The following is a 24,296-nucleotide window of genomic DNA, read 5'->3' on the forward strand; positions in this document are numbered from 1 at the left end:
TTCCTGGCTCCTATGAAGCAATGTGAGACAAGATTTTGGTGACACTATCACTGCCACATTTACATTTCCAAATAGGGAGTTCAGCACCTCAAAGAAAGGAACAAACTCCATGGTATATGAAACTGAATTTCCTTATCCAGCACATTGTCCTTTCTTCAGCTGATCATACAATTAAGAAGAGTTTAAAAAAAAATTACTGTATTGTTTTCCAGCTCTCCCAAGCAATCATCCCTTCTTTTCTTTCAAGCTCCCCAATAGCTTACTTTACACTCCGGCTTCCAGACACTGTCAAGAATTTCTTACCCTTGATTTGGTCATCTCTGCCAGCTCTATTAAGCACTTCTCTTTCAAACTCATGCAAACCACAGTACAGCAAACAGCATCACAGCTTAAAAAGTGTTTTCCTTAGCTTCATCATTCAGGCAGATTTGTAGATAAATTAAATGGAAAAACAGACCTTCATTAAAGACCAGATTATACTTAAGCTCTAAGACTATACACATCATTTGATATTTAAAAGCCACACAAAACAATTTTACTGTTGTAACATAAAAACTTACCCACTTGGCAATCGGACACCCCTGAGAGCTTTTTCCTTCCTTTCCTGTATAAACCACTACCTCTATTCTTACAGCGCTTCCTTTTGCTCCATACCTGCATTAAGAAAGTTCAATGAGTAAATCTAAAGCCTCTGTAGACCACTTCAAAACAGTAAACACTTTCTACAAGAACAAGAACTTTGTTTTTCTTCTATTCTTAGTAAAGCAAAGGAAAAATAAAATATTTAAGATGTCAAAAAATACTTTTAAATTCAACACCCTACTTGCAAAAGTCATTTGGAAATACCTCATATAGGAGTAAGCTTCTGCCAAACATTACTTGGAAAGAAAATGTTATCTGCATGCAAATCCTTGTGCACTTGGTCACTGATGTGACCTTTCTGTCCAACTTGCAGCAGGTTGTTTATATGCACGACACCAGGAAGTGTAATCCTGCCAGCTGGTAATCTTTGTCATCCCTACTGAGTTAACAACACCTAAGAGCATTCCACTCCTGCTGTAATTGAACCCTAAAACTGCAGGAGCTCAGAAAAAAACACACAAATTTGGAACTGGAATGCGAGAGCTTACCTCATGCACAGATGAACAGGAAAAGGCTTTACAAATGAGTAGAGCAAAATTTTGGAAAAAATAAAGCAAAACATAGCATCTGATTTCTCCTAGTTGTTCTTCTTTCCTTTTTAAATAGTCAAAAATATTGGGTTTTGTACATTTTGTACATTTCCTTACCTGTTCTCCATTATTTCTCTCACAGCAGCAACACTTGGTCCTGTCCCGAGGTGGGTGTAATATGGGCCTTCATCTTTCTCAATAATTTGCTCTGTAAGCAGGTTGAGACAATTAAGTTTGCACATCCAAATTTTATTTACACTGCTATAAGTAAGCTTAGAAATGGTTTACAGAAACATCTTCCAAATTACATAGTAAAATCTGCCCCTGAAATGCAATGAATGACTATGACAGATTTTTCTCCTCAGAGAAATTATTTTATACTTGCTTTCTCCTATTAACCTTCCAGTAGATTTTTTTCTTGATACTACAGAGAAATCATAATTATATTTTACATTCTTCAGCAGTTTTCCATTGCAGTACCTGGCACGCATTGACTAAGCAAGTTTCCCAACGCCCTCGTGAGTAGGAAAACATTATTAACTCATATTAGACAACGGAGAAGTGAGACCAAAAAGCATCAACTGAGTCATATACTACAGATCAGAACACATAATCCAGGCCACTTCACCAGCAGTTTGTTGATTCAGAACATTTAAGCAAAGATGAAAAAAGTCTGTGTACAACCTGAAGTCTCTGAGGTGATTTTTTTTCCCCTCCCCATCTGGTGCTTTGATAGCCTGAAACACAGCATGTCCAACATCGGCAGTCAAGCCATATTTGGAAAGTTCTCAGGACTGAGTTTGATGAAACACCCCACACCACAATGCCAGCTACAATATCCGGCTTTGTCGCCTTAACTCCAGCTCACCTCTCATCTCTGAGATGAGACACATCAGAAGCCTTTGACAGGACAGCTCAAGGCAAACTCTCCTCAGAAGCATCAGTGACAGCAACAAAACTGCCCACAACTACATCCTGCTGCTTATCTAATAGCATTCGGGCAACAATAAAAACGTATTGGGAATTTTTGCCCAGCTCACCTCAACCAGAAATTAGTTCTAGACCATAATAATCATGATCTGACATTCTCAGATAAATTTACATGGCATTCAAATCAGGAATGACAAAACAAGTGAAACAATTCCTTTCCCTCAACTTGAATTTTAACTCTGCAGAATTTAAACTGGCCAGTTGCAAGGCCAAAAATACCAAATTTTGCTGGGCTTTGCAGGCCTGAGGAACACCAGGCTAAAGTTACAGAAAGGGAAAAAAATAATTTTCTCTGATTCCCTAATGGCAAAATGCTAATCCTTTTTGAAGGATCAGCATTAAGGGAAGCAACACAAACACACCCGTCCGAAAGGTACTGGCAGAAGTTAGCCAAAGGACTTACCAACACAGTCACAAGTTGGCAATTCAGATTGTCCTTTTTTTGTAGGCGTATCTATTAGATTTTTCGTAGGAGTATCGAGAAACTTCATAGGTGATTCAAGAAAGCTGCTGAGTGTGTTTTTTGCTGGAGAACACCCTGAGTCCCCTGTGTTCGGAGGGTGGTCAGTACCCAAACTCGTTGATGTCAGAACAGTAACTTCACCTGCACACTCCACGGTCCTGAGAGCTTCCGCAGCACCTGGCACCGGAGCCCCGCTGCAGGGACCAGGCAGCACCTGTGGCTTCACATCCCCCTGTTCGGTGGCACCCTGCGGAACATAGGCTCTGTCTTCGCTGCGCGTTTCGGTAGCTCTCAGGTTAGACTGATTAAAGGTCTGAGGCAAAGGATGTGCCTGACTGACATTCACTGCTTGCTGTACCTGAGAATTGCATTTTTCTGTAAACATCTGTACGTTTTCACTTGGTCTGTTCAACGCGGATGCAGTTTTCAGCTGTGAAACAGCCAGAGGATTACGGGAGGGCAGATGCCCGTACTGGTTACACGCAACATCATTTTTCAGCGGATCGACGCCTAGTGGGTCACCGGAGCCTGCAGTTTTGAGTTGCTCATTCATCACTTCAGAGCCAAACAACCTGTCTTTTTTTTTCTCCTGGGGTACCTCAGGTAAGCACCTATGGAATTTTATCTGTGTTTGTGGGAGAAATAACCGAGGTTTTTCCTGTGATGCTAATGTATTTTGATTCAGTGCTTTATGTACTTTGGTTCTCGGAGATTTTTTTTCAGATGGAGCTATTCTGGAGTCCTGTGGCATGGTCTGACCAAGCTTGTGCAGTTTTGATGATATCCACATGTCCTGTAACTCACTATGTTGGCATGACAGCAGCTCTAGCTGGTTTTGATTAATTTGCTGATAGCGTGCTTCTTGAGGCTTTTTTTTGTGTCTTGGTTTCCATGGTACAGCATTGCCTTTTTTATTTGATGATTGTTTTTGCTTTAACAGTAAGGAACTATAATTTTGCCTAAAAAATACAGACTCCTTTCGCTGCAACAGATCCTGGTTATGTTTTGGCTGCCTCTCGTGTGATATTAGGTTAAGTAGTGACGCCTTTATGTCATTCTTCTGCTCTGGATTTGTCCGGTTTGATTCAATTAATGCTGCGAGTTGAGTTAGTTGTGTAGCTACATCCTCTTCATCCTGGCTGTGAATTCCTCCTTCTTTAATTAAAGAACTCGTTTCCAAGCTCAAATCATTACAGGCCGGCTTTTGGTCTAACTGGCCAAGAGCATCCAAGTTGTTACCTGCGTGCTGGACGTTATGCGAAGCGTTGCAATACCGCGCGAGGGTGACCGGATCGTAGTTCTTCTTGGCAGCGTGTGCTGAAAATGATTTTGCATTACATGTTAAATCAGATAAAGTTTTGGTATCTCTTGAGGATAACTGCAATTTATACATCTCACTAGCCAGACTGACGGGTTTATCGCGCAACTCAGAAATTGAACTTTGGCCATTGTATAACACTGCCTTATTAGGGAGCTGCTTCTGTGAGTGAGCACAGTGAGCCAAGAGCTGTTGTTCATTCTGCAAGTAAGTGTCTTTGATTTCTTTTAATGTAGAAGATGTGAAGGAGGATGAAATATCCCTTTTATAACTGTGGAGCAAGTTGGACGTTGTTTCTTCTGTGCGTTCAGTACTTTGAGTTTTAGGTGGTGAAGTTGTTTCCAAAGGGGCTTCAGATAACTGTGTTAAAGCTTCAATAGCTACAACCTGCTCTACGGTTAAATTTCTGTTTTTAATCAGGGACAGGAAAGTTGGCTGGAGTGAAGAGTTCTCATGCTGTGTCTCTGCGTTAGGTACTTTAAAGCCATCCTTCTGTACATGCGCTCCCTCTTCAAGCAGCAGAGGACAGCACGAGCTTTCTCGCAGATCCAAAATGGAACCAGTGGGCAACCCCGATCTGTCAGAGTTCTGGAAGACACCACAAGCGCAGTTTTCCTCTTTCATGAAAAGGTTCCCGTGTTTGTCTGGGTGCACACAGCTAACGCCCGTCGCCAGAGTGTTTACTATGTTATTCAGATTGGTAGCCTTGGTCCATGGGGCATGGGAGTTGCTTGTCAAATCTGTCCTTTCCTCTACAGATGCTTTTTTCAGTGAAGCAACTGCTTCTGGTGGTGAATAATGTAAAGTTTTTATGCCATTTTTGATGGTCTGTGCAAACGATTTTTTTGGCTCAGCTAACTGACTGGGAGAGACTGCTCTTTCACTTCCTTCAGCATTTTTCAAGTGTTCATGGCCTGTCACAGTTCCGTGGATATCTCCGTTGACATGGACACCAAAGGATGGCTTCTCGTTATGTGCCCACTTCTCTGCTTCTAAGCCTGTCATTCTTTCTTTCTCCTTAGACTGTACATTTTCAAAGGGTTGCGTTTGGCTTGTTTTCACCCTGTATTTTTCACCATGACCACATATACTGCATTCCATGAGTTCTGGTCTGCGGCCATTTACTGGTTTGTTTTCTAAATTTGCCTATGAAATAATAATAAAAAATTTGTTGTAACAGCTGCTCAAAAACATTAAAAATAAGCATAAGATTTACAGCAATTAAAGCCTACTTTGACAGATACAAGGAATATCTTAAACCCAGGCACAGATGTTGGGGGGGAAAAGAAAGTGTTAAAGAAAACCTGCAGCCTAAAAATCTTATTCATATTTACAGCAAGGATTGCCTCACCTCAAGTTGGGAGGTACGCAGAGAATCACAGAACAGCTCGGGATGGAAGGGACCTTAAAGATAATCCAGTTTTAATCCCCCTGCCATAGGCAGGGACACCTCCCGCCAGATCAGGCTGGCAGAAACAAAGCATGTGCATTTGGTAGTGTTGGCAAACTAAAGAAATGAATTAACACATAAAGGACTTCACTATTTAGACTCAAATCTAAGGATTTTTTTTTTTAAACTGAATTTGCACAAGCAGATGAAAGTCTCCCTCAAATTCAAAGCAGGACTGAAACCTAATGGCTTGTGCCTCAGAAAGTTTATAATTATGCTCTTTCTAATTATGCTTTCACAGCTACACCACTAAACTGATGCGCACCACCTGGCTGGATGTGTGTAAGAATGGCTGGTTTTCACGTTAGCTGTACCAACTCCTTCAGAAACAACAAAAGCTGAAGTGAAAAGGGTAACAAGCCAACCACTCATCTGAAAGTTACCATGTAAACACTTGGTTGGCTTGTATGTTCAGATGGTAACTTCCAGGTTTCTGAACAGTCCCTGTTGTAATTGAGCTGTCACTAGCACTCTTGCAGTGAACTCTCAATATTTGGTTTGTTGCAGCCACATAGTATCTGTGAAGATGAAGAATGTATCAATGTCAGAATCAAGACAGAGTCAGAATACCCTGTCCTGCAGAGGATACTCATACAGGCTTCATTTAAGACAGTATCATGGCTATGATGTAAGGAGTTATGCAGTTAAAAAAAAAAATTAAGGCAAGAACTCAGGCAGAGACAGCAATAAAGACTGAAATCCAAGTTTTATTACCTTAATTAAATTTTATTTCTATTTATATTCCATTTTCTTTTAAAAATTAAATTTGAAGTCACAATGGACAGTACTGGTGCTTAATCTTATTGTAGTATCTAAGACTTATTTAAATATTCTGTAGCTTTAAGCCCTACTTAGCACAAAAAACAGAACTGCTTTTCAGATTAGACAGAGGCAATGCATCTGGTTCATTAACCATACACAGAAAATCTTAGCAGTTTGCTGAAAATAGCACCCAAATTAAAATATTTAGTTAAATCTAACATGTTTTAGTAGCCACAGCCAAAATGCATGGAGTTCTCTGAGAAATGAAGTAAAAATGGAAAATAGATCTATGATTAATCATAACCATCAAGGCAGTATTGCCAGCAACCCCCAGGCAAAACGAGGCATATGGACCTAACTCCATCTGGAACCCAGTATTCAGCTTAAAACTGACTCTTAATTGATGAGAAACCTAACAGGGAATTCATAGCATGCCTTAAATATTACCTGAAGCATCAAACTCTCCTGGAAATGCTATGTGAAAATATATCCAGCACCTACATATCTAAGCCAAACCTATAGAAATCTCACTAAGAAATAAAGATACCATTTTTAATGTTTTATTATTATTATTTATTATTATTATTACATACAGGTACTGACTAAGGCAGGTAACCTCAGCTCCTCTGGATCCTGGAGGTTTTCCAGGAATGACCCAAAGACCTGGGGGAATCACAAAGTAATTTCTAAAGGCTCCACAAAAGTGGGTAACACAGAAGTGGATAACAATGGCTGGGTTTTCTTCAACAGAAGTATACTCAAGATCTCTATCAGTCCAAACGTCTTGACTACATAAAATTGCTATTCGAAGCTATTTAATTCAGTGATTAGAAAGATGAGGAAATAGAAACAAATGGATTAAAACAGTCTCCCAGCATTTGTAAGTTCTCAACACAACCACATGCTTTCATAATCCCTTCATTTATACAGGGTGTCACTCTTCTGTATTCCTTTCATTTATAAAGGGTGTCACTCTCTACATTAAAAAAAAAAAAGAAAGAAATTAACTCTAAGTCTGGAAATTTGAGAGCAATGAGAGGCAGAGAGAAAGAGGAAGGTTCAACAGTGATCATCAGAGATGAGAGGATCTGACAGAGCCCACTGACAATGCTCAAAGCACAAAAACACCATCATATTTCTCTCTCAAATATGCTGCTCCTCACTGAAGTACTTTTATCCGATCAAAAAGCATCACTGTGCTCAAAAAGACCCAGTATATTCCCCTGTAGAAGAATATAGGTGCAGTGTTGTGTCTACATAAAACCCCAGTGATCTCAGCAGCAAAGTGGAATTATTAATAAAATTATTCACCATACATCATAATTTCCATTAACATTACTGGAAGCTGCCTACATGCAATGAGGAAAAAAAAAATAAGAACCAGATGAATCATATCACTTGCATTATTTGTTTCATGTTTTATTTTTCCATACAAAGAATAGAAATTATCCTAAAATCTTTCTTTAAAAAAAAATAAAAATCAAATTATCTTCTTTTTGAGTAATACATTGCCTTTTCTCTTTTGTTACTGTATTGCAATGGATCCTAAAAAAAAATACCTTTTTACTCCTTTTCCCAGACTTTTCAGTGGCCTTTTCCATTTAATAGGTAAAGCTACTGTTTCCCAGCATAAAAAGAAGCACAGACATAGTAGCAGGGGCAGAGCTCATTTGATTCTTCTCCATCTAAGCCAGGCAGACCAAAAGCAATAGCTCAGCAAAGCCTTTGCAGCAGAACGACCTAGGAGCAATCTATCTTCCAGGCCTGAATCAAAGCACTCCAAGCTACAGGCAAGGATACCACACTTCCAAGCAACAGTCTTAAAATTCATGGAAGCTGAGCACGAAAGCCCAATCTGATTGATTTCTAAAGCTTTTACACAAGTGTAATGAAAAGTGGTAGAATAAACTGGATCAATAAAAGTAATTTCCTCTCTTCTTCATTAAGGGGAGCACAGCCCTAGCTGGGGACATGAAACACTAACAAATCTCATGCTTAGACCCGACAATAGTTAGTACTATTACAAGAGGAGCCGTAGGAATATGGTCTGATGTAGCCATTACTAAATTGCTTCAACTCAAACCAGACATCCTATCTTTTTTGTATTTTTTTTAAATTATAAACACACACACAAAATTCACTCCATGAGGCAATGCTTCCAAGCACACACGAAAAGCCAATCACAGTGAATCACTCCCCAAGAGTCAAAAGGCTGTGTGTAATATTGACTTTTCTTTCAACACAAGATGCCTCCAAAGTAACGCAGAGGTTTCACCAATTCACAATCAAAATACGGTGCCAAGGTGACCCTGAAGACTTTGCCACATTTCCTGTACAACGGCGACCAGAGCACAGGCTTGTCCTCTTTCGTGCCTTTACGGCTGTGGTAACAACCCATTTTGTACCGAAGGACGCAACCAGAAGCAATTTTTGCTGTGAACCAGTAACAACAGATGATGCCCAGATCAGCAACTGATAAAGTGGCTCTCAAGATCCCAAGAGATTAAAAACCAGCTGCACCTGCTAGCTTGTGCCAAAGCCAAGATGACCTGAACAGCAGTTCTTCCAGGGTCACAACGTTCAACATGGCAAAAGGGTGGGTGAGCAAGGCACACCTGCACCCTACACCTCTTCTCCATGGCAGTGCTGTGGATCAGGCCAGACCCTGCTACAGCCCCGCGTGCTCCTTAGGTTGGCACAGAGCCGCTAAGCTCAGAGCTCAAGTGCCTTGAGAGGAACTTCCTTCCAGAAAAATGGTTGGGGGTGAAGTAAAAAAAACAAGAGACAAACAAACTTGATCTAAAAGAGGTTGGCCATATCCCTTTGTCTCCCACACTTCAGGTATTTATAAACATTGCTAAGATCGTCTCCCCTCAGTCTTGTTTTCTAAAGGCTGAACAGCCCCAGGTCTCTCAGCCTTTCCTCATCGGGAGATGCTCCACAGCCCATACCATCTTTGGGGCCCTCCGCTGGGCTCTTTCCAGGAGATCCCTGTCTTTTTTGTACCGGGGAGCCCAGAACAGGACACAGTACTCCAGGAGAGGCCTGACCAGGGCACAGTAGAGGAAGATCACCTCCCTTGACCTGCTGGCCACACTCCTTTTAATGCACCCCAGGATCCCATTCCCCTAACACAGGTACCCCAAAGTGGCTGTGTTACAGAAAGAAAGAAAAACTGTAACAGTACCTTTTCTGCTACAGAAGCCAACGTAAGCTAGGGTCTCGCTTGATTTGTTTGTTTTACTGATGTTTTGATTTATTCTATCATTTATCTTCAACATTGAAATGGAACACTCAAAGAGACACTGACAGCTCTGGAAAATATAGCACTCAATTAACCCACAGGAGAAAAATGATATGATCAGCAGCAACATGTATTCCCTGATATAACCTTCCCCTAATGTGCTTTAACTCAAACGGAGAGATGAAAGAAACTCGGTCTTTGAATTTATCCACCCTAGCTAATGTCTCCTGTGTCTACTCATTTACGAAGCCATCACCATAACATTAACAAAGTCCTGCCTGGCCCGTAACTGTAAATGGGGAGTCATGACAGAGTGCTCGTAATGGGGCCTTTAGGGAACAGATCACAGCCATGTATAACATTCTTAGCAATGACCCGTAAGAAAAGTGAATTTAATACTGATAGAAAAATAGCAAAAAATGAAAAAATCAGACATGATGTTTCCTAACTTGACGGGCAAGGTGGCTGCAAGCAAACCTTTCACTACAGATACTGGTGAAGCTGTGCATCTGACAACAAAGACATCAGACCGTATTTACAAAATGCAGGTTTTAGCTTAGAAAGCAATGACCTTTGGAGGGCCATGACCACGGTCAACAACCAACTGCACAGTAACTAGAGAAACTTCTGTTGCAACTTCATGGCCAGAACAGTTAGTGAGGTTCTCCAGTGCATAAACAACAGTGGAATTAGGAGGACAGGTTATTTTATACCCGGTGTTTGGCACTTTTACACCTGCTAGTGGAACAGAGTGTCCAACCCTGGCATCCCCAATTCAAGCAAGACATTTATATGCTGGACGGGGCTTGGAGGACCATGCAAATGACAAAGGATTGAAGTATCTTGAAGTGAAAGCCAGGAGTCCACTTTCTACAATTTACCAAAGAAAAAGAAAACTGAAAGGCCACCAACTATTGCTAAGTCTATGTGGAAAGAAAAGCCAACAACAGAAGGCTCCTTGTTCTAACAGACAAAAGTATAACAAGACTCAATGACTTTAAGTGAAGGACAGAGAAGTCTGGGCTGCAATTATGGTGCACGTTTTTGCAGAGGGACAGAGAAAGTAAAGTATCTTTTAGGCACCTTGTTAGGCATTTCCACTGCCCTTTTCATCCATGGGAATTCTCAAATTGAAGTTCCTCAAGGTATTTTTAAAACTTGATGCTTTAATCCAAATACATTTATTCAGTTGTACAAGCTCTCAGGTTGCTCAGATCAGAGCAAATGATCACCAAGACCTTGCCCAGCTTTGCCATAAGCAAACCAAACTAACACAACTTAATGATTTTCACTCAGTTCAGATCTTTCACTAAGGATCTGAACAGATAACGTTCCAGTTCCTGTAACCTAACCAGGAACACATTCAGCTCCTTATTTAGGGCTCAGTTTAAGTGCCTAACCACCCGTTGTGCAACAAATTGTATTCACAAGTTGCTACCCACTGGTACAGCAGCTCTTGGACCAGACCTGGTAAGGACACAAGCAGCAAGTTAACAACACTACGGAGCCCTGCTGCTGTCCCTCACTCTGAAATTCAGCCACAGCTCCCAAATAGAGCAACAAGTCATGCACTGAGTTGTTTTCAAATTCAAACATCTGTATTGTAGGAGCATTCCAGCCTTGTTTGGAAGCTTATGAGAGACCATAAGACTAGAAAGAATATCTAACACTTGTTACCAGTGGAAAAGCCACTGTTAGGTAAGTCAGAGAACCAGCTAAAGGCAATTCAGATAGAAAAATGGAAATGGACATGCTGATCATTCAGGCCACCCAACTACAAGCCACGATTCAGGAGTCTGCATCTACGCCTTGTTTATTCCCCTGAGGAAAAAAGCTGGTAGTGGCAGACAACATTTCTCTTACAGCAGCTGGCACACTCGCAGATTTAAATGAAGCTAACATCAGAATTTACGCACACAACTTCCACTTTCTCCTTAGAGGAGTACCAGGCTCACTCATACACTGCAGTAACAGCATCGCTCTGGAGCAGCACTGCAACAACAATGGTGTTTGAGTCACAGAATTCAGGCAGAGATCAGCTGCTACAAAAATAGATGCTTTACGTTTTTAAATACTTGGAAACGTTTCCTCTTATTCACAAGTTCAATAAAAGCTTACTTTACAAAAATGAAACAGAGCCAAATTTTACTAGAGAACACCAATTAAATAATACAACATGGACAACTCCAACAAAACACTGGCAAAGGAATTCCCAACCAAGTGTCAAGGCACAAACCACTCAATTTTAAGTCAGGCTTGGAAAATCCGTATTAAAGGTTTAATGTTAAAGCTGTTAGGACAACAAGATGACAGCCAAACACGTTCTATACAATAATTTTACAGGCGTTAATGAGAAGTGATGACTGATAGGTTACTTATGCAATTCTTTTTTTTTTTTTTTTTTCTTTTTCTTGAGACTGGTTAAGTTTCATACATTTGACATTAAAAAGATACCATCGTTGGAATGTATGGATTCTTTTTACCCTTGCAAATTCAATCTTGCAATTACAAATTTATTATAGTGGGAATTAAAGTCTTTGGTCCCTACAAAGGCAAGGCTCTTACACTAATGCCCATGGAAAAGCCTGTTGCAGTGGTGTCTGCAAGATTCTCTTTTTTTTTTTGCATTTGTATTGCCATATATAAAAACTTAGCATAACACCATAGAGATGAAGCACACAAGTGAAAATCTGGTCCCACTCAAGTGTGCTGAGGACTTCTCACTGGGTTTCCTCCCACAGCAGTTACTGAAAGCAATAAACAAACTTGCTTAGCAATATGGTATAGGATTCTAAACAAGTAGCACCCGCTTTCACAGCATTTGCTAGATACTATTATTATCTACAAATGTATGAGCATCAGATAGCAAACACTGACAACTGATTATTGCAGTCTGCAAAACCATCTCAAACATTTCAGTGCCTACATTACACGCAGCAAGTACAAGTGTTCAGTAAAGCTCTTAATTCAGTAATAAACACAAACAGTAGCAAGAAAACATACCTAGAATATTAATGTGTTTATTCTGTAATGCTAAAACTTCATTAGAAATATCTAAACTTAAGAACAAACCTGTGCATTTGACCTTCATTCATACCTGGATGTGTTTTCCTTCCTTCCCACAAACTATGTTACTTCACTGATTATTTTATAAGGTTTTTGATCAACAGACATTTGCTACTTTTTAAAAAAACTCTTCTCTCCTCTAAATTCAATGCAGTGGAATGCCAAGCACTGCACTAAAACACATAGTGACAAGCAGTATCTACAGTATTAGAGATTCAAAGCATGTGCAACTCCACCCCCTCAAAAACCACCGTAACTGCTAGGATGATTGAGTCTGGCCCTGCTTCATCCTGCCTCTGTCTCCAGGACTCCCTGAGCAAGAAGAGGAGCAGCACAATCCTCACAACCACTCCACCACAGCAGCACATGAGTTAAAACAGAAAGCCCTGGTCCTCCCTCCTTGCCCTTTTCCCAAAAGCGTCCCTTTCTTCCCTGACATCCTGCAGGTTCAGCTGGGTTCTGGGGGCAAAGAGGAGGAGGCTGCTGCTGGGCAATTAGCACAGGGCTCCTCATAAGGAGGCAGGTGGGAGAGGAAGGGGCACTACAGCGGAGGAGCTCTATGGGAACAAGGGAAGAGCAGCACCTCCGCGCCCTACTGAGCACCATCAGCACCACAGGAAAAAGTCCACAAGGGACGGGCTTCAAACCCCTCCCGAAACTGGCTGAATAAAGTTAAGAGTTATAAAATTACTGGAGTGAAGTCTCCAATTTACAAAGGCCTTCTTTGTTAAGACTCCATTCAAAAAACCCATCTACATACAGGTGAAATTTAATGGCAGCGTACAAAGGAAACACAGTTACTCATGTGGAAGTGCTGGAAAGGCTGCACACAGGAAGTCCGGTACAGAATTCCAGCCTTACAGAATTACCATGCCTGCTCACTTCAAGTGAGGTGCATGAGGCTGACAAGAGAAAAAAATTAATCCAATTTGGGCACACATTCAGTTCCAAAAAGGTCCTTAATAGAAAGGAACATTTTTGAAGTAAATGCTTTGAACTTTGAATTAAGTTAACTGCAAAGTTACTCCTTTGTTATTTTTAAAATAAGAGTTGGATAATTTGTGTAAGCCACTCTTATGCCAAAAGTAAATGCTCCCTATCAAAAAGAGGAGCAAAAAGACATAGTAGTAGACAGACACTTCCAACTAGTACTCAAAACAATTTTAATTGGTATTTTCTAAATGGGTATGCTCCAAGGTGAAAATGTCCCTTTAAAAAACACAAAGCACAAGACCAGTGCTTTCTGGACAGTGTCCTTTCCAACTCCTATTACACCATCCTGCCTTCTTCCTCTGTAAAATTCCACAGCGCTGCAATTCCATCCATTGACTTCTTGATATCTTCTTTTAAAAATGAAGAAAATAACAAAATTGAATTACTTCCAGCTACATTCTGGCAGACATTTTGCAACAAAGCCCGTATACTTTAAGATAGAATAGATGTTCAAAAATCAGTTAAATTCATGCTCACTTGAAGCATTATCCTGCACATTGCTAGTAGCTTCTAACTCTTGTTAACACACACAAGGTTAAAAGAGTGTATTTTTAATTTTAGCAGCGAAGCAAACCACATTTTGAGAAGGACTAGTAACAGCAGATCTGCCATACTATTTCTGAACTGTTTTTGTTAAGAAACACCATGCTTTCTACACATGGTGGAGAAATATTAACAGAGCGCTCAAGTCTGTATTTGTAGCTTTGATGAAAATGAGACTCCCACTAGTTCCCAACACAATGTTTAGAAATAAATCAAGTTCTAGATACAGAGTCATCTCCGGCTTCTGGCTTGGATTAAACCAAACTGCTTTTAGAGCTTAGCAGACATCTTTCACACTTCTCGGGTACATGGATTACTAGGACAGTGTTTGTGCATAAACATGCAAACAGAATCGGTCAGAGAACGAAGAATGTGCATGCAGTTATAATGCTCACTTAGCACCGCATATATTACTGGGAATCTGTCTCTTCAGTCGCTTTTTTTTTTTTTTTTTAATGTAAAAAACCCAACTCCATGAATGCAGCAAACATCTGCAGCCATCCGAAAAGCGGCCTTGGCTCCATGGAACCTAGCAGGAAGACCATGGAGTCCACTTCTTCAGCAGCTGCACCCTGCCTTGTGGGAGGTTTCTTTACTGGTGTCAGGGCTCAGCGGGACCTCCCTGACAGCACGATGCCAAGTTCAGCTGTCCCGCTCTTCTGAGCTGTGGTTATAAACTTGTGCGTGGCTGCAAACGTTTTGACACCTTTGAGGGGAGAGGTGCGTTGCACTGCACTGCCCAGATTGAGTGAGAACACTGCGAAGTGGCTAAAAGGAGAATGCTAATAACTAAGCGAAGCAGAGCTTACAACACGCCTTTTGAAATGCAAGGAAAATAGTTTTTCAGTATGAATCCCTTCTATCTAGATTTTCCTGCCTAAGTGGGGAACACATACAAGATAATCTGGAAAAAAAAGAACAACAAACAAACAACAAACCAAGACCATTCCTTCTTTAGTATCTATTTCTATGAACTCACACCAACTCTGTTCAAGGAGCATTTGCTCATTAGAAGAGATGAATATTTCAGATGTTCTTTCAAAATAACTATGGAGAACCAAACACAGTAGTTATGGCACAGTGGGATTTCCTAAATGACTCTTAAAATAATGAGAAAGAAGCAGTAAAACACAAACGTGGAAAATGAAAAATATGAAATGAGAAGTACAATGTAAGTCCCTTTTGTTGTGATTTGATAGTTAGCACTATCAATCATTAAAACAAAGGCTGAGGTCGTAACCCAATAGATACAATACCACTTGGCGAGGCAGTCCCACCAATAAGCCAGGTTAGAGAGTCATAGAGTGGAGTATCATATTTCTAAAGTGCCCTTGTGAAGAAGTCTATAAATTATGTAGCTTTTTCTAAGTTTACTGCAGCTGACAGAGATGCAACCTAATTTAAGTTGACCAACCTGCCTCTCTAGAAACAAAGCTAAACCTCACCGACCCCAAGGCAACCACTTCCATGTGATGCCTTCAGGGGTACCATGCTTTACTTGGTGCACACAAGGGAGCAAACTCATCAAATACAATTCAGCACCATGAAACAAAGACAAAATACTGGCAAACTGAAAGAACTTTCCCTAAAACCAAAGGGGAAACACCACAGAATCAATTCAGCAAAGGAAAAGCCAAAGCAGAAATAAAAACAAGCCCAATGACTAACATATGATACTATGCACACACACAAAAACAGACAAGCTTTTTTTCCATTTAAGAGCCAAGAAAAAACTGTTCAGAAGGCTTTTTGGAAAAGAGAAGAATGACAGCATCATATTACATAGCAACCTGCCATGCCATCAAATCAGAAACGGTGGCAAAACCAACTCAGGAGAAAAATCTGAGGACCATCTATGAACCCCTCCTGCAGGCATACAACACGGCTACCTAGGACAAGAAATATTTCTCATAGTTGACAGAACAGGTGTCATACCAGTTACACGTCACAAAACCAAGTGACCCATTTACAAGAAGTCCTTATTTTGCACACCCTCTACTTGACCGCACAAAGAGTACAATGAACAAACGCTCAAGTTTTAACTGCACCTTGCCTTATGCTACAGAAGGGGCAGCAACTAAAATGGGCAATTAAAAGCATATCCACGCCCTAATGAAACACGCTAATTTAGTAGATCAATATAATTAATGGAAGAAGAGGAGTACTTGTTAGTGTTTTAGAAGCACGCACGCTTAGCATTACATAGCTAAGCATGCAAGGAGGTGGTTTGCACAACTACACCCACATGAAAACACACACTTGAGATCAGACATTTGCAAGTCAAGTAAGTTATTTGCTCCTTACTTAATCTTAACTTTTAACTTCACCGTGTCTCAAAAAATTACAACTTATTTCAGCAAGTTTCTGCAATATGTAACAAAGACAAAGCTGCTAAGAAACTGGGATGCTTTCAAATGAGATCACGCTACAGACATTTAGCATTTATCACATCTACCATGTCCCATAACTTCTGAAATTTTTATGTACTGAAACAATGCTAAACTATGTTAAAATCACAATTGGTTGCACTCCATATAAAGAGAAGAGTTCTACAAGTAAGTTTAACAACAGAACATTTTTCTCACTTTATCTTCTTTTTACAGTTGCACCATCCACCCTTCAGCATTTTAGTTTGAAAGACCAGGGTTCAGAACTTCTATTCAAAATACTCTAAAGATGAACTGAAAAATGCAACATGAATTCGCTACCTGTTACTTTTTAAAATTAAAAAACTGGCCATAAACGTAGCAAAACTATACATTGGTAAAAAATGTAGAACAATATAGTTTGAAAAACAAGTCTTTTGTTATCATAAAAGATAGCCATCTTAAAAATCTTGATCTTAAAAATCTTGATGAAACGTTACCACGTGAAACTGAAGGCTTTTCTAAGTTTACAGAATTTTCGGTTTCACTTGAGGCGTTCTAAAGTGTAAAGAAAAAAGGGAATCAAAACTACTGCAATTGAGGTATGAAATTTCCAGTTTCCTTAATTTGGCTTATATTAGAACAATGACTTCTCACGTTAAATTTCAGGTGCTGTAAAAGCCGCATATTGCAAAACCCAGCATACACTCAATGGCTATCTTTGGGAGGAGGCGAAGTAGAAGAAGAGAAAATTGAAGTGAACGTTGGATACAATGGGAAGCAAACTTTGCAGTCTGCAGCGTCCTGCAGGAAGACTCAGCTCTGTATACAGCATGCTGGAAAGCGGAGGGGGGGAGAGAGGAGAGAGGGAGGAAAAAAAAAAAAAGAAAATGTTCTGGGCTTCAAAATTAGCTAATCTGCTGAAGAGCTGGAAAGCGCTGCTGCCCGGGTTAACCCTTCGGCCTCCTGCCCGGCGTGACAAGGAAAGGCTGCTTAGACCGAGGGGAGAAACGGTAAAGCGATCGTCGGTTACCTTAAAAACTCTTTGCTTCCTCCTCTGAGGCCTTTTGTTTTCAGTTAGCACCTAAAAAAACACCAAATCGCACAGTAAGTTGCGGTCACAAAGGCAGCCGGCTCCGCTCTGCCTCCCGAAGTGCACCATGGCGCCAGTACCCCGCACGCCCTCCCCGCGGCACCCCGGAGGGCCGCCGGCGGCTCGACGCGGCCCCGCCGCGGGCCGAGGGGAGAGGCCCCGCCGCCCCCTGGAGCCGGCCTGGCCGCCGCCGCCCCGCATTCCTCACAGCGGCGCCCCCCCGGCGGCCATCTTGCTTCCTGCCGCAGCGCCGCCCTCCCCTCCGGCCGCCGGCGCGGGAGCGAGCGCGGCCCCGTGCGCGCGCCCCCCCCCCCCCCCCCCCTTCTTTCTCCTTTTCCCCCCCTCTCCCGCTCCCGCCGCGCGCGCCCGGCGCAGCCAATGGGGAGGCGGCGGCCGCCCCGCAGCGCCCCCCCCCGGCGCTGCCCGAACAAAGGGGCTCCTGTGCCGGGGCCGCGGCGGCCGCCCGCAAGACGCGGCCCGGAGCCGCCGGGGGGACGCGGAGCCGGAGTCCGGGGGGGGGGGACATGGAAGGGGGAGGGAGCGCGGCGCCCACCCGCGCGGCCTCGTGGCTCGGCGAGGTCAGGCGAGGACACGGCCCGCGGGCACCCGCACGCGCGCGCGCTCACGAGGGAGGGGGGAGCCCACGCGGGGCGGGAGCGCGCGTGGGCAGGGAAATGGCAGCGGCTGAGGGCGGGCGGGACAAAGGGGCGCGGGCAGGCGGCCCCCCCCCGCGCGCAGCCCCCAGAACGCCCCGAGGCTGGGGACCCGGGACCGGGGAGCGGCGGCGCGTTCCCTCGGCAGCGCAGCGAGAGGGGCCGGCTGGCAGCCTGCCCGCCACCTCTAATTGCAGCAGCCTTCTGCAACGCGCCTGGGGTTTCGGCAGCACGTCGGCAAGCCGCAAGCGAGCAGGCCGCGTTGCTGGGCACTATCCCCCCGCTCCTCGCATTACAGCTGTTAAATGAGACGTCCGGAGACACCCCGCGAAGGGCAGCGAGCTCCCGCTCAGCGCTCTCCCCTCGCCTCCAGGCCCCACAGAGCCCCCGCCTCCAACACCCACCCCAAAACAACACCACAGCACGGCCCCCTCCAGCCCTAGGACTGAAAGCAGCCTTTGGAGACACTGTCACATCCGCAGAGCCTGCTCCTGCAAAGCCCTTTTCCCCAGAGAACCTAAATCCAAGGCAGGGATCACCACCTCGCTGCCCCACACGCAACTCTGGAGACCCCCGGGCCCTGCCCCGCAACGCACCAGACAACCTGGCTGTGTGCCGTGACCTGCCAGCAGCCCCACGGGCTGCTTCCCAAAGTGAGGTGGGCTTTAGGAGCCACCAGCTGAGAAACAACCTCCAGCAACTCCTGTGTCAGCCCCGAAAACTGCAGTCTCAGAAAAAGAAGAGAAAATGCCCGAGTTCCCCACCGCCGGGCAGCTGGGCTTGTCCAAACGCTCTTTTCTCTGGGGAATGTCCCTGCAATATTCTGCCGTCCCTCTCTGGATGCGCAACACCAAGCCTTTTTTATTCCCCTGCCTTTCAAAGCTTGCTCACACCTTTTCCGTATCTGGCTGCTCCTTCAGGAACCAGTCAAGGTTTAGGATTTCTTCTTCGCCAGCTCCCGGGCACGCCACCTCAGCGCGGGTCCCTGCCGAGCAGCGCTACCTGTAGCGGCAGTGCCGCGCGGGGGCTGCGAGCGGAGCCCGCAATGCTTTCTCCAGACCTTCTCCTTGTGGCGGCCCTGCAAAACCCATTACCTTCAGCGAGGTAACATACCACGGCGGGTTTATGGGGATGTTATTTTTAAGGGATATTTTTCAAGTCCAATATAGTTTTCAAATCTTTATCTGGATGATGTGTGAATTAATGAAAATAACAGTAACATAACCAATACCAGCTCCAAACATGCAACCGATACTCTCCTGGGGTTGAATGCTTGCGCGCGCACAGCCGTGTGTTGGACTGTGCACTTCCAACTACGTTCACGGATCCTACAAGCCAGGTCTGATCTGACTCGTCTATCCATAAACCAACACAAGACCTTAAGAAAAAAAAACACACTGCATTTTGTGGGTTTGTTTGTGTTTTCTTTTCTTGTTTTGTTTTTTAAACACCAAACCCAGACTTCCAAGCCTTGCACCAGCTCTCCTAGAGCCACCTAACACCAAGCTCTCATCGACTTCCCTCACTTCGGCACTGAGGAGTCAAAGTGCAAAGAAACGATTCCCTTTAAGGCAAAACATCACTGTTTAAACTGTGATTGTGCAGAGAACATCCATCCCTCCACCCTCCTCCCAGTGAATCACCTCCAAAAAATGCTTACATTCCACCACCAGGACAGGCAGAGCCGCGCAGCTCCTCAAACTAGGAACGAACGCACTGAAGCCCGCCTAATTTCTCTTAATTACGTTCACTTTCTATACCATGGACAGAGACCTACAGCTGTTTTTCTCCAGCTGCCCTCTACTCGAAACACATCGCTGGCATGGAAGTCCCCACTGCTGCGGTCCCACCCCTATCACAGTTTGGGAAAACACAGTGGGATTCCCTTCTGGAGTGGGAAAATCTTATCTAAAGGATGGCTGCTACCAGAGATACTGTTACCCGTTCCCCCGATACCTCCCTCTGTATCTCAACATCTTTGAAGAGCTCTCCGAACATATGTACGCTGTGGAAATGCTTTTCTCAGAGCACAGTTTCTAGAGAATACAAGAGACCAGACTTGCTTCTAGGAATATCCGAAAAGGCACCAGGTTTCATTCAAATACCATTTTATGAGAAAATACCCGACATGTTCTTAAATGCCAGGAATACTTCATTTCCTCCATGCAGTACTCAAACTTCATACAAAATTTAACGAGAAATGAAGGAGGCCTCTGGTGCAGCTCTAAATGCATTGTACAAAACACAACCCGTTTAATAAAAATAAAAGCACACAAGCAATAAGCTGCCAAAGAAAGGCATATAAACAAGGAATTCCTCAAAGAAAGCAAAAGGAACGTCGAAAGAGGAAAGGGTGAAGGGGCAAGGCTAATCTGCAAGGAGAAGGTCAGGCTGAGCAACAAGAAAAGATGTATGTTTAGCCTGGAAAACAAAGGTTGACAGAAAAACTGGAGTGCTTCCTTTCACCGACCCTGCCAAACCCCTTTTTAAAACACGGCTTTCAAACTGTTTCCTACCTCATCTCCACCAATGCTCTTCCATGAGCTCCTTCAGTCCCCCTGGCTAAAGAATGAATACAGAAGGACATCGTGGTGCTGCTCTCTTGCTGTAACAAGTCAGGACCAGCCTCTGTCACCTTTATTGCTTTCTTATCTTAAAGTCACGTTTTAATTGTCCCTTGCCTTTTATTAAAAAGGGTATTTGGAAACAGTTGAGACACAAAAGGATTTTGACTCAACTGTAAGCCAAGCTGTTTAAACCTACTTCCCTAAACATTTTAATTTCAAGTACACTTCCCTCGAAGGAGAACATGCCATACCCTCACTGCTATGGGACTTGTCTTTCTCCTTGCCTGCTGTGAAGACAGAGCAGACGTGTCTGCGAAACCTGGCAAGCACAGGGCGGAGCGGTGAAAACAGGAGGTCTCCTGAGATCTCCGCAGCAGCTGGGAATTTCTACCTGCTGCAAGAACACGCTGCTTTAATGAAGCTGCTGTCGAGAGAGGTTTTGCAGGTGCGTTCCCCCCAGCGTGAACTGTTCTGCTCAGAGTGCACGCTGCTGCAGAGACTTGAACCTGAGTTTCCCACATCCCAAGGCAAACGTCCCAGTGACTTAACTACTGGGACGGCATCTCCCCCTCCGCAGCTCAGCCACTATCCAGGCAGACCAACTCCCAGAAGCACACAGAGGCTGGCTCTGCAGCACTGAGGTCAGGGAATTCAGTTGGGATGTGGGAAATCGATGTTCAACTCCCTACTTACCTGAGTTAAAGCCTGATCTTGAACTGAAATCTCTCAGCAGGGCAGTGCTGTTATCACAGGGGCATACAGACTGTCTTTTCCCCTCCTCTTTGTTCCAAAAGTAATGACCTGGGTTATAAAAGGCTGATGGGTCAGAAAAATGAGTAAGAAACACAGGAAAAACAAGTATTTGTGGGGGATATGGTACGAGAGACAAAGGGAGAGTGGCAGGAGAAATGAAATGAAAGAAACAGAAGAATAGACAATTAGAAAGGCAGAGAGATGTGAAAGGGGAAAATGCAGCTACAAATTGCTCCTGAAGATTATCAATTTATTTCTACCAGTTGAGTCATTACAAGCAAATCATCCTAACTCCAACTGAAGAGCACACACAGCCTTCCTTCTTTAACCTGTTAACCTTAGCTATTTTGAAATACAGACCCTTTTCCTAATAATTTACAGTCTCCTACGACTACCCTCATTTCCTCCCTCCCCGCTAGAACACAGAGTTAAACCATGCTCACTGCTGATTTTATGCATTTATGCAGGAGGAACAAGAATAACTCCAGCTCACTTTAATCTACCCTTCTATAGATACCAAGAGAAAGTCATAACGCGACTTGCTAGCTCCAACAGAAACCCTAAGTCCTCTAAAGCTGCACAGTGACCAGCATTTCCCTTTGCAGAATTTTAAAATGTATCTCAGGCCTCAAAAGGGGGGACTTAATTTGAGACTCCTCGGGCTTACCTCAAGAGGTAGTGTGATCGGCGGCGGTGGCTTTTTCAGTTCTTCACATTTTCTCTTTTTACATATCCGGTGACTGGTTTTGCGTTTCCTGCAGCAGCTGCATTCTTCACAATTTGTTTTCCGCAGACAGGGCTCACAGACTCCACAACGCCTTCGTTTCTTTTTCTCTAGCATAGGGAGCAGGGTTGAATAAGGAACAGGGTGATCACCAGCTGGATTTGTACGAGAGGATGGCCCCGAGGCCTCAACTGCTTCAGTGCTGTCGCTCACGCTGTCCTGAACCAAATTCAAGCTTATTCCAACACTTCCCAGCTGTGATGAATAATCATTATGCTGCAGTCTTGAGTCAGCTGGCAAGTCTGCATTTATGGCTTTTTCTGAGGCAAGAGCAGAGATTTCCGTGCTTGAAGGCAACTCTGAAACAAAACCTTCAGAGAATTGTCCAGAGCTTTCAATGGAGATTTTATCAACTGTGCTTTTTTCTAAATCTGACGATAAAGCGGGGACATAACCTGAATTCAAAATTAATGTCTCTGCATCAATACATTTAACAAGTTGTTCAATATCCTCCACTTCAATATTGCTTAAAGAGGTATCGGAAACCGGTTCACATGCTATAAATATGTTTTGTGAGTCAGATTCTGAAATCTCTCTGGTAAAGCTCAAATCTGAATTTGAGTCAAGTTCTTTGTGAATGGGTACAAAATCCACAACTAGCTTCATGGGGGATTCTGCAGGCGAGCTTACACCTTCAAGATGTAAAAGTGAATTTGATTCAGTGGCAGGCAAAGAGTTGGAATTTGAACCGAGGTCTTTATTCTCTGACTCTAAATCCCAGTCTGCCTTTAAGCAGGACTCTGCGAGCAAGCTCGAATCTTCTAAATGTTCTTGTGAGTTAAACTCAGAGGTAACTATGGGTGCAGAACTCGAGTCATGTTCTTCACTAGCTAGCACCAGGTCCGACTCCGTTTCGGTGTGCGGTTCAGCAAGCGGGACCGACTCTTCCAGCGCTGCTGCTGAACTGAGGTCTGAGGTATCGACAGAACCGGAGTCGGGTTCTTGACTGTTAGGCACCAGGTCGAAGGGAACCTCTACATGCTCCTTCGAGTTTGATTCAGAGGCAGTTATGGAATCAGGAGAAGATGGAGGCACAAGCGCGGCACCTTCTACAAACGCTTCAGCTGAACTATCTGCATTGAGATCAGCAGGGGTCTGCTCACAGGGCGGGTCTTCATGCTCAGATCCCACCTCTGACACTTCGGTATCGCCGGCAGTTACCTGGCTGCTTGGAACAGCATCACTTGTTTCAGGTACTTCTACCTCCTCCTCTTGACCGAGGCATGTGGCAGCAGGCTCTTCCTCTGCGCTGCGTGGAGCATCCTCTACAGGCAGAGGAGCTACCTCGTTTTGTGCTGAATCCTGTTCCAATGCTTTTTCGCCCGCTTCTACATTTTTTTCTTCTACTACCGCCAAGGCTTCTTGTTCATGTTTTTCCTTTGTTTCTAGCCTTTTTTGTGCTGCAGCTTTCCTAGGTTTTGTGATTATTGGAGCTTGGGGAAATCTACGGGAGAATGACCGGTTACGAAGAGACATTGTAAAGCCATTGAAGTTGAAAGCATCCTGGTTATGGAAGAGGATATTGTCAGCTTTCTCCAAACTCACCCACGGTGTTCCAGACAAGGTTCTGGTGACACTGCTCCTGAGAAGTCTACCTGAAGAGCTCATGATTGGTTTCTTTTCTTGCTGTTTTTTCTTAACATCTTTTTCTTGTGCCGGCTTTTTGCATTTTCCAGAACTAACAGCTTTTGTGGAAGTCTTTGCAGTCTTCTTTCTCACTTGGCTAGATTTCTTTTTGCCCTGGTTAGTTTTCCTTTTGCCTATCTCTTCCTTTTTGGCTAATCTGGAAGGCCTTGCGTGGTGAGCCATGTCTGCGGAGTAGTAGAAATGTTACGAGGAGAGATGGAAAAAAATCATGAGCTCTTGAGAGAATTTTTCAATAGAAAACTGCACACTCCCATTGCGGCTCTCTGTAGTGATGCAGAGTCAACTCTGAAATAGAAAAAGATACAAAATAATATTAATAGAAGCATAATTAACACAGGAAGCACATATACTAAAATGACCATTCAAAAATACAGAGGTAGAACTAGAAACATTGTTATTGGGTGTGAAGTTCAATCAACACAAAAGCTTTGA

At 43.5% G+C, this 24,296-nt stretch overlaps 1 protein-coding gene across 3 annotated transcripts in view; it reads right to left on the reverse strand.

Annotated features, from left to right (window-relative positions):
• The window catches only part of TET1 (tet methylcytosine dioxygenase 1), a 73,415-nt gene that overhangs the window by 41,609 nt on the left and 7,510 nt on the right, over positions 1-24,296 (reverse strand). For 2 of the 3 annotated variants that reach the window (XR_014317971.1, XM_082765373.1), the window contains exons 2-6: positions 22,101-24,149; positions 17,401-17,451; positions 2,566-5,089; positions 1,290-1,380; positions 561-654 (exon numbers count right to left, since the gene is read on the reverse strand). Coding sequence is in view for 2 of the 3 variants with exons in the window: in XM_082765373.1 (XP_082621499.1) it covers positions 561-654; positions 1,290-1,380; positions 2,566-5,089; positions 17,401-17,451; positions 22,101-24,026 (4,686 nt within the window). In the remaining variant the exon portion in view is untranslated. The remainder of the gene's footprint in view (positions 1-560; positions 655-1,289; positions 1,381-2,565; positions 5,090-17,400; positions 17,452-22,100; positions 24,150-24,296) is intronic. The other variant, XM_082765374.1, reaches the window with a different exon arrangement.

The sequence above is a fragment of the Aythya marila genome (genome assembly GCF_965140915.1).
Source record: "Aythya marila genome assembly, chromosome: 7".
Classification (NCBI taxonomy): Eukaryota; Metazoa; Chordata; class Aves; order Anseriformes; family Anatidae; genus Aythya; species Aythya marila.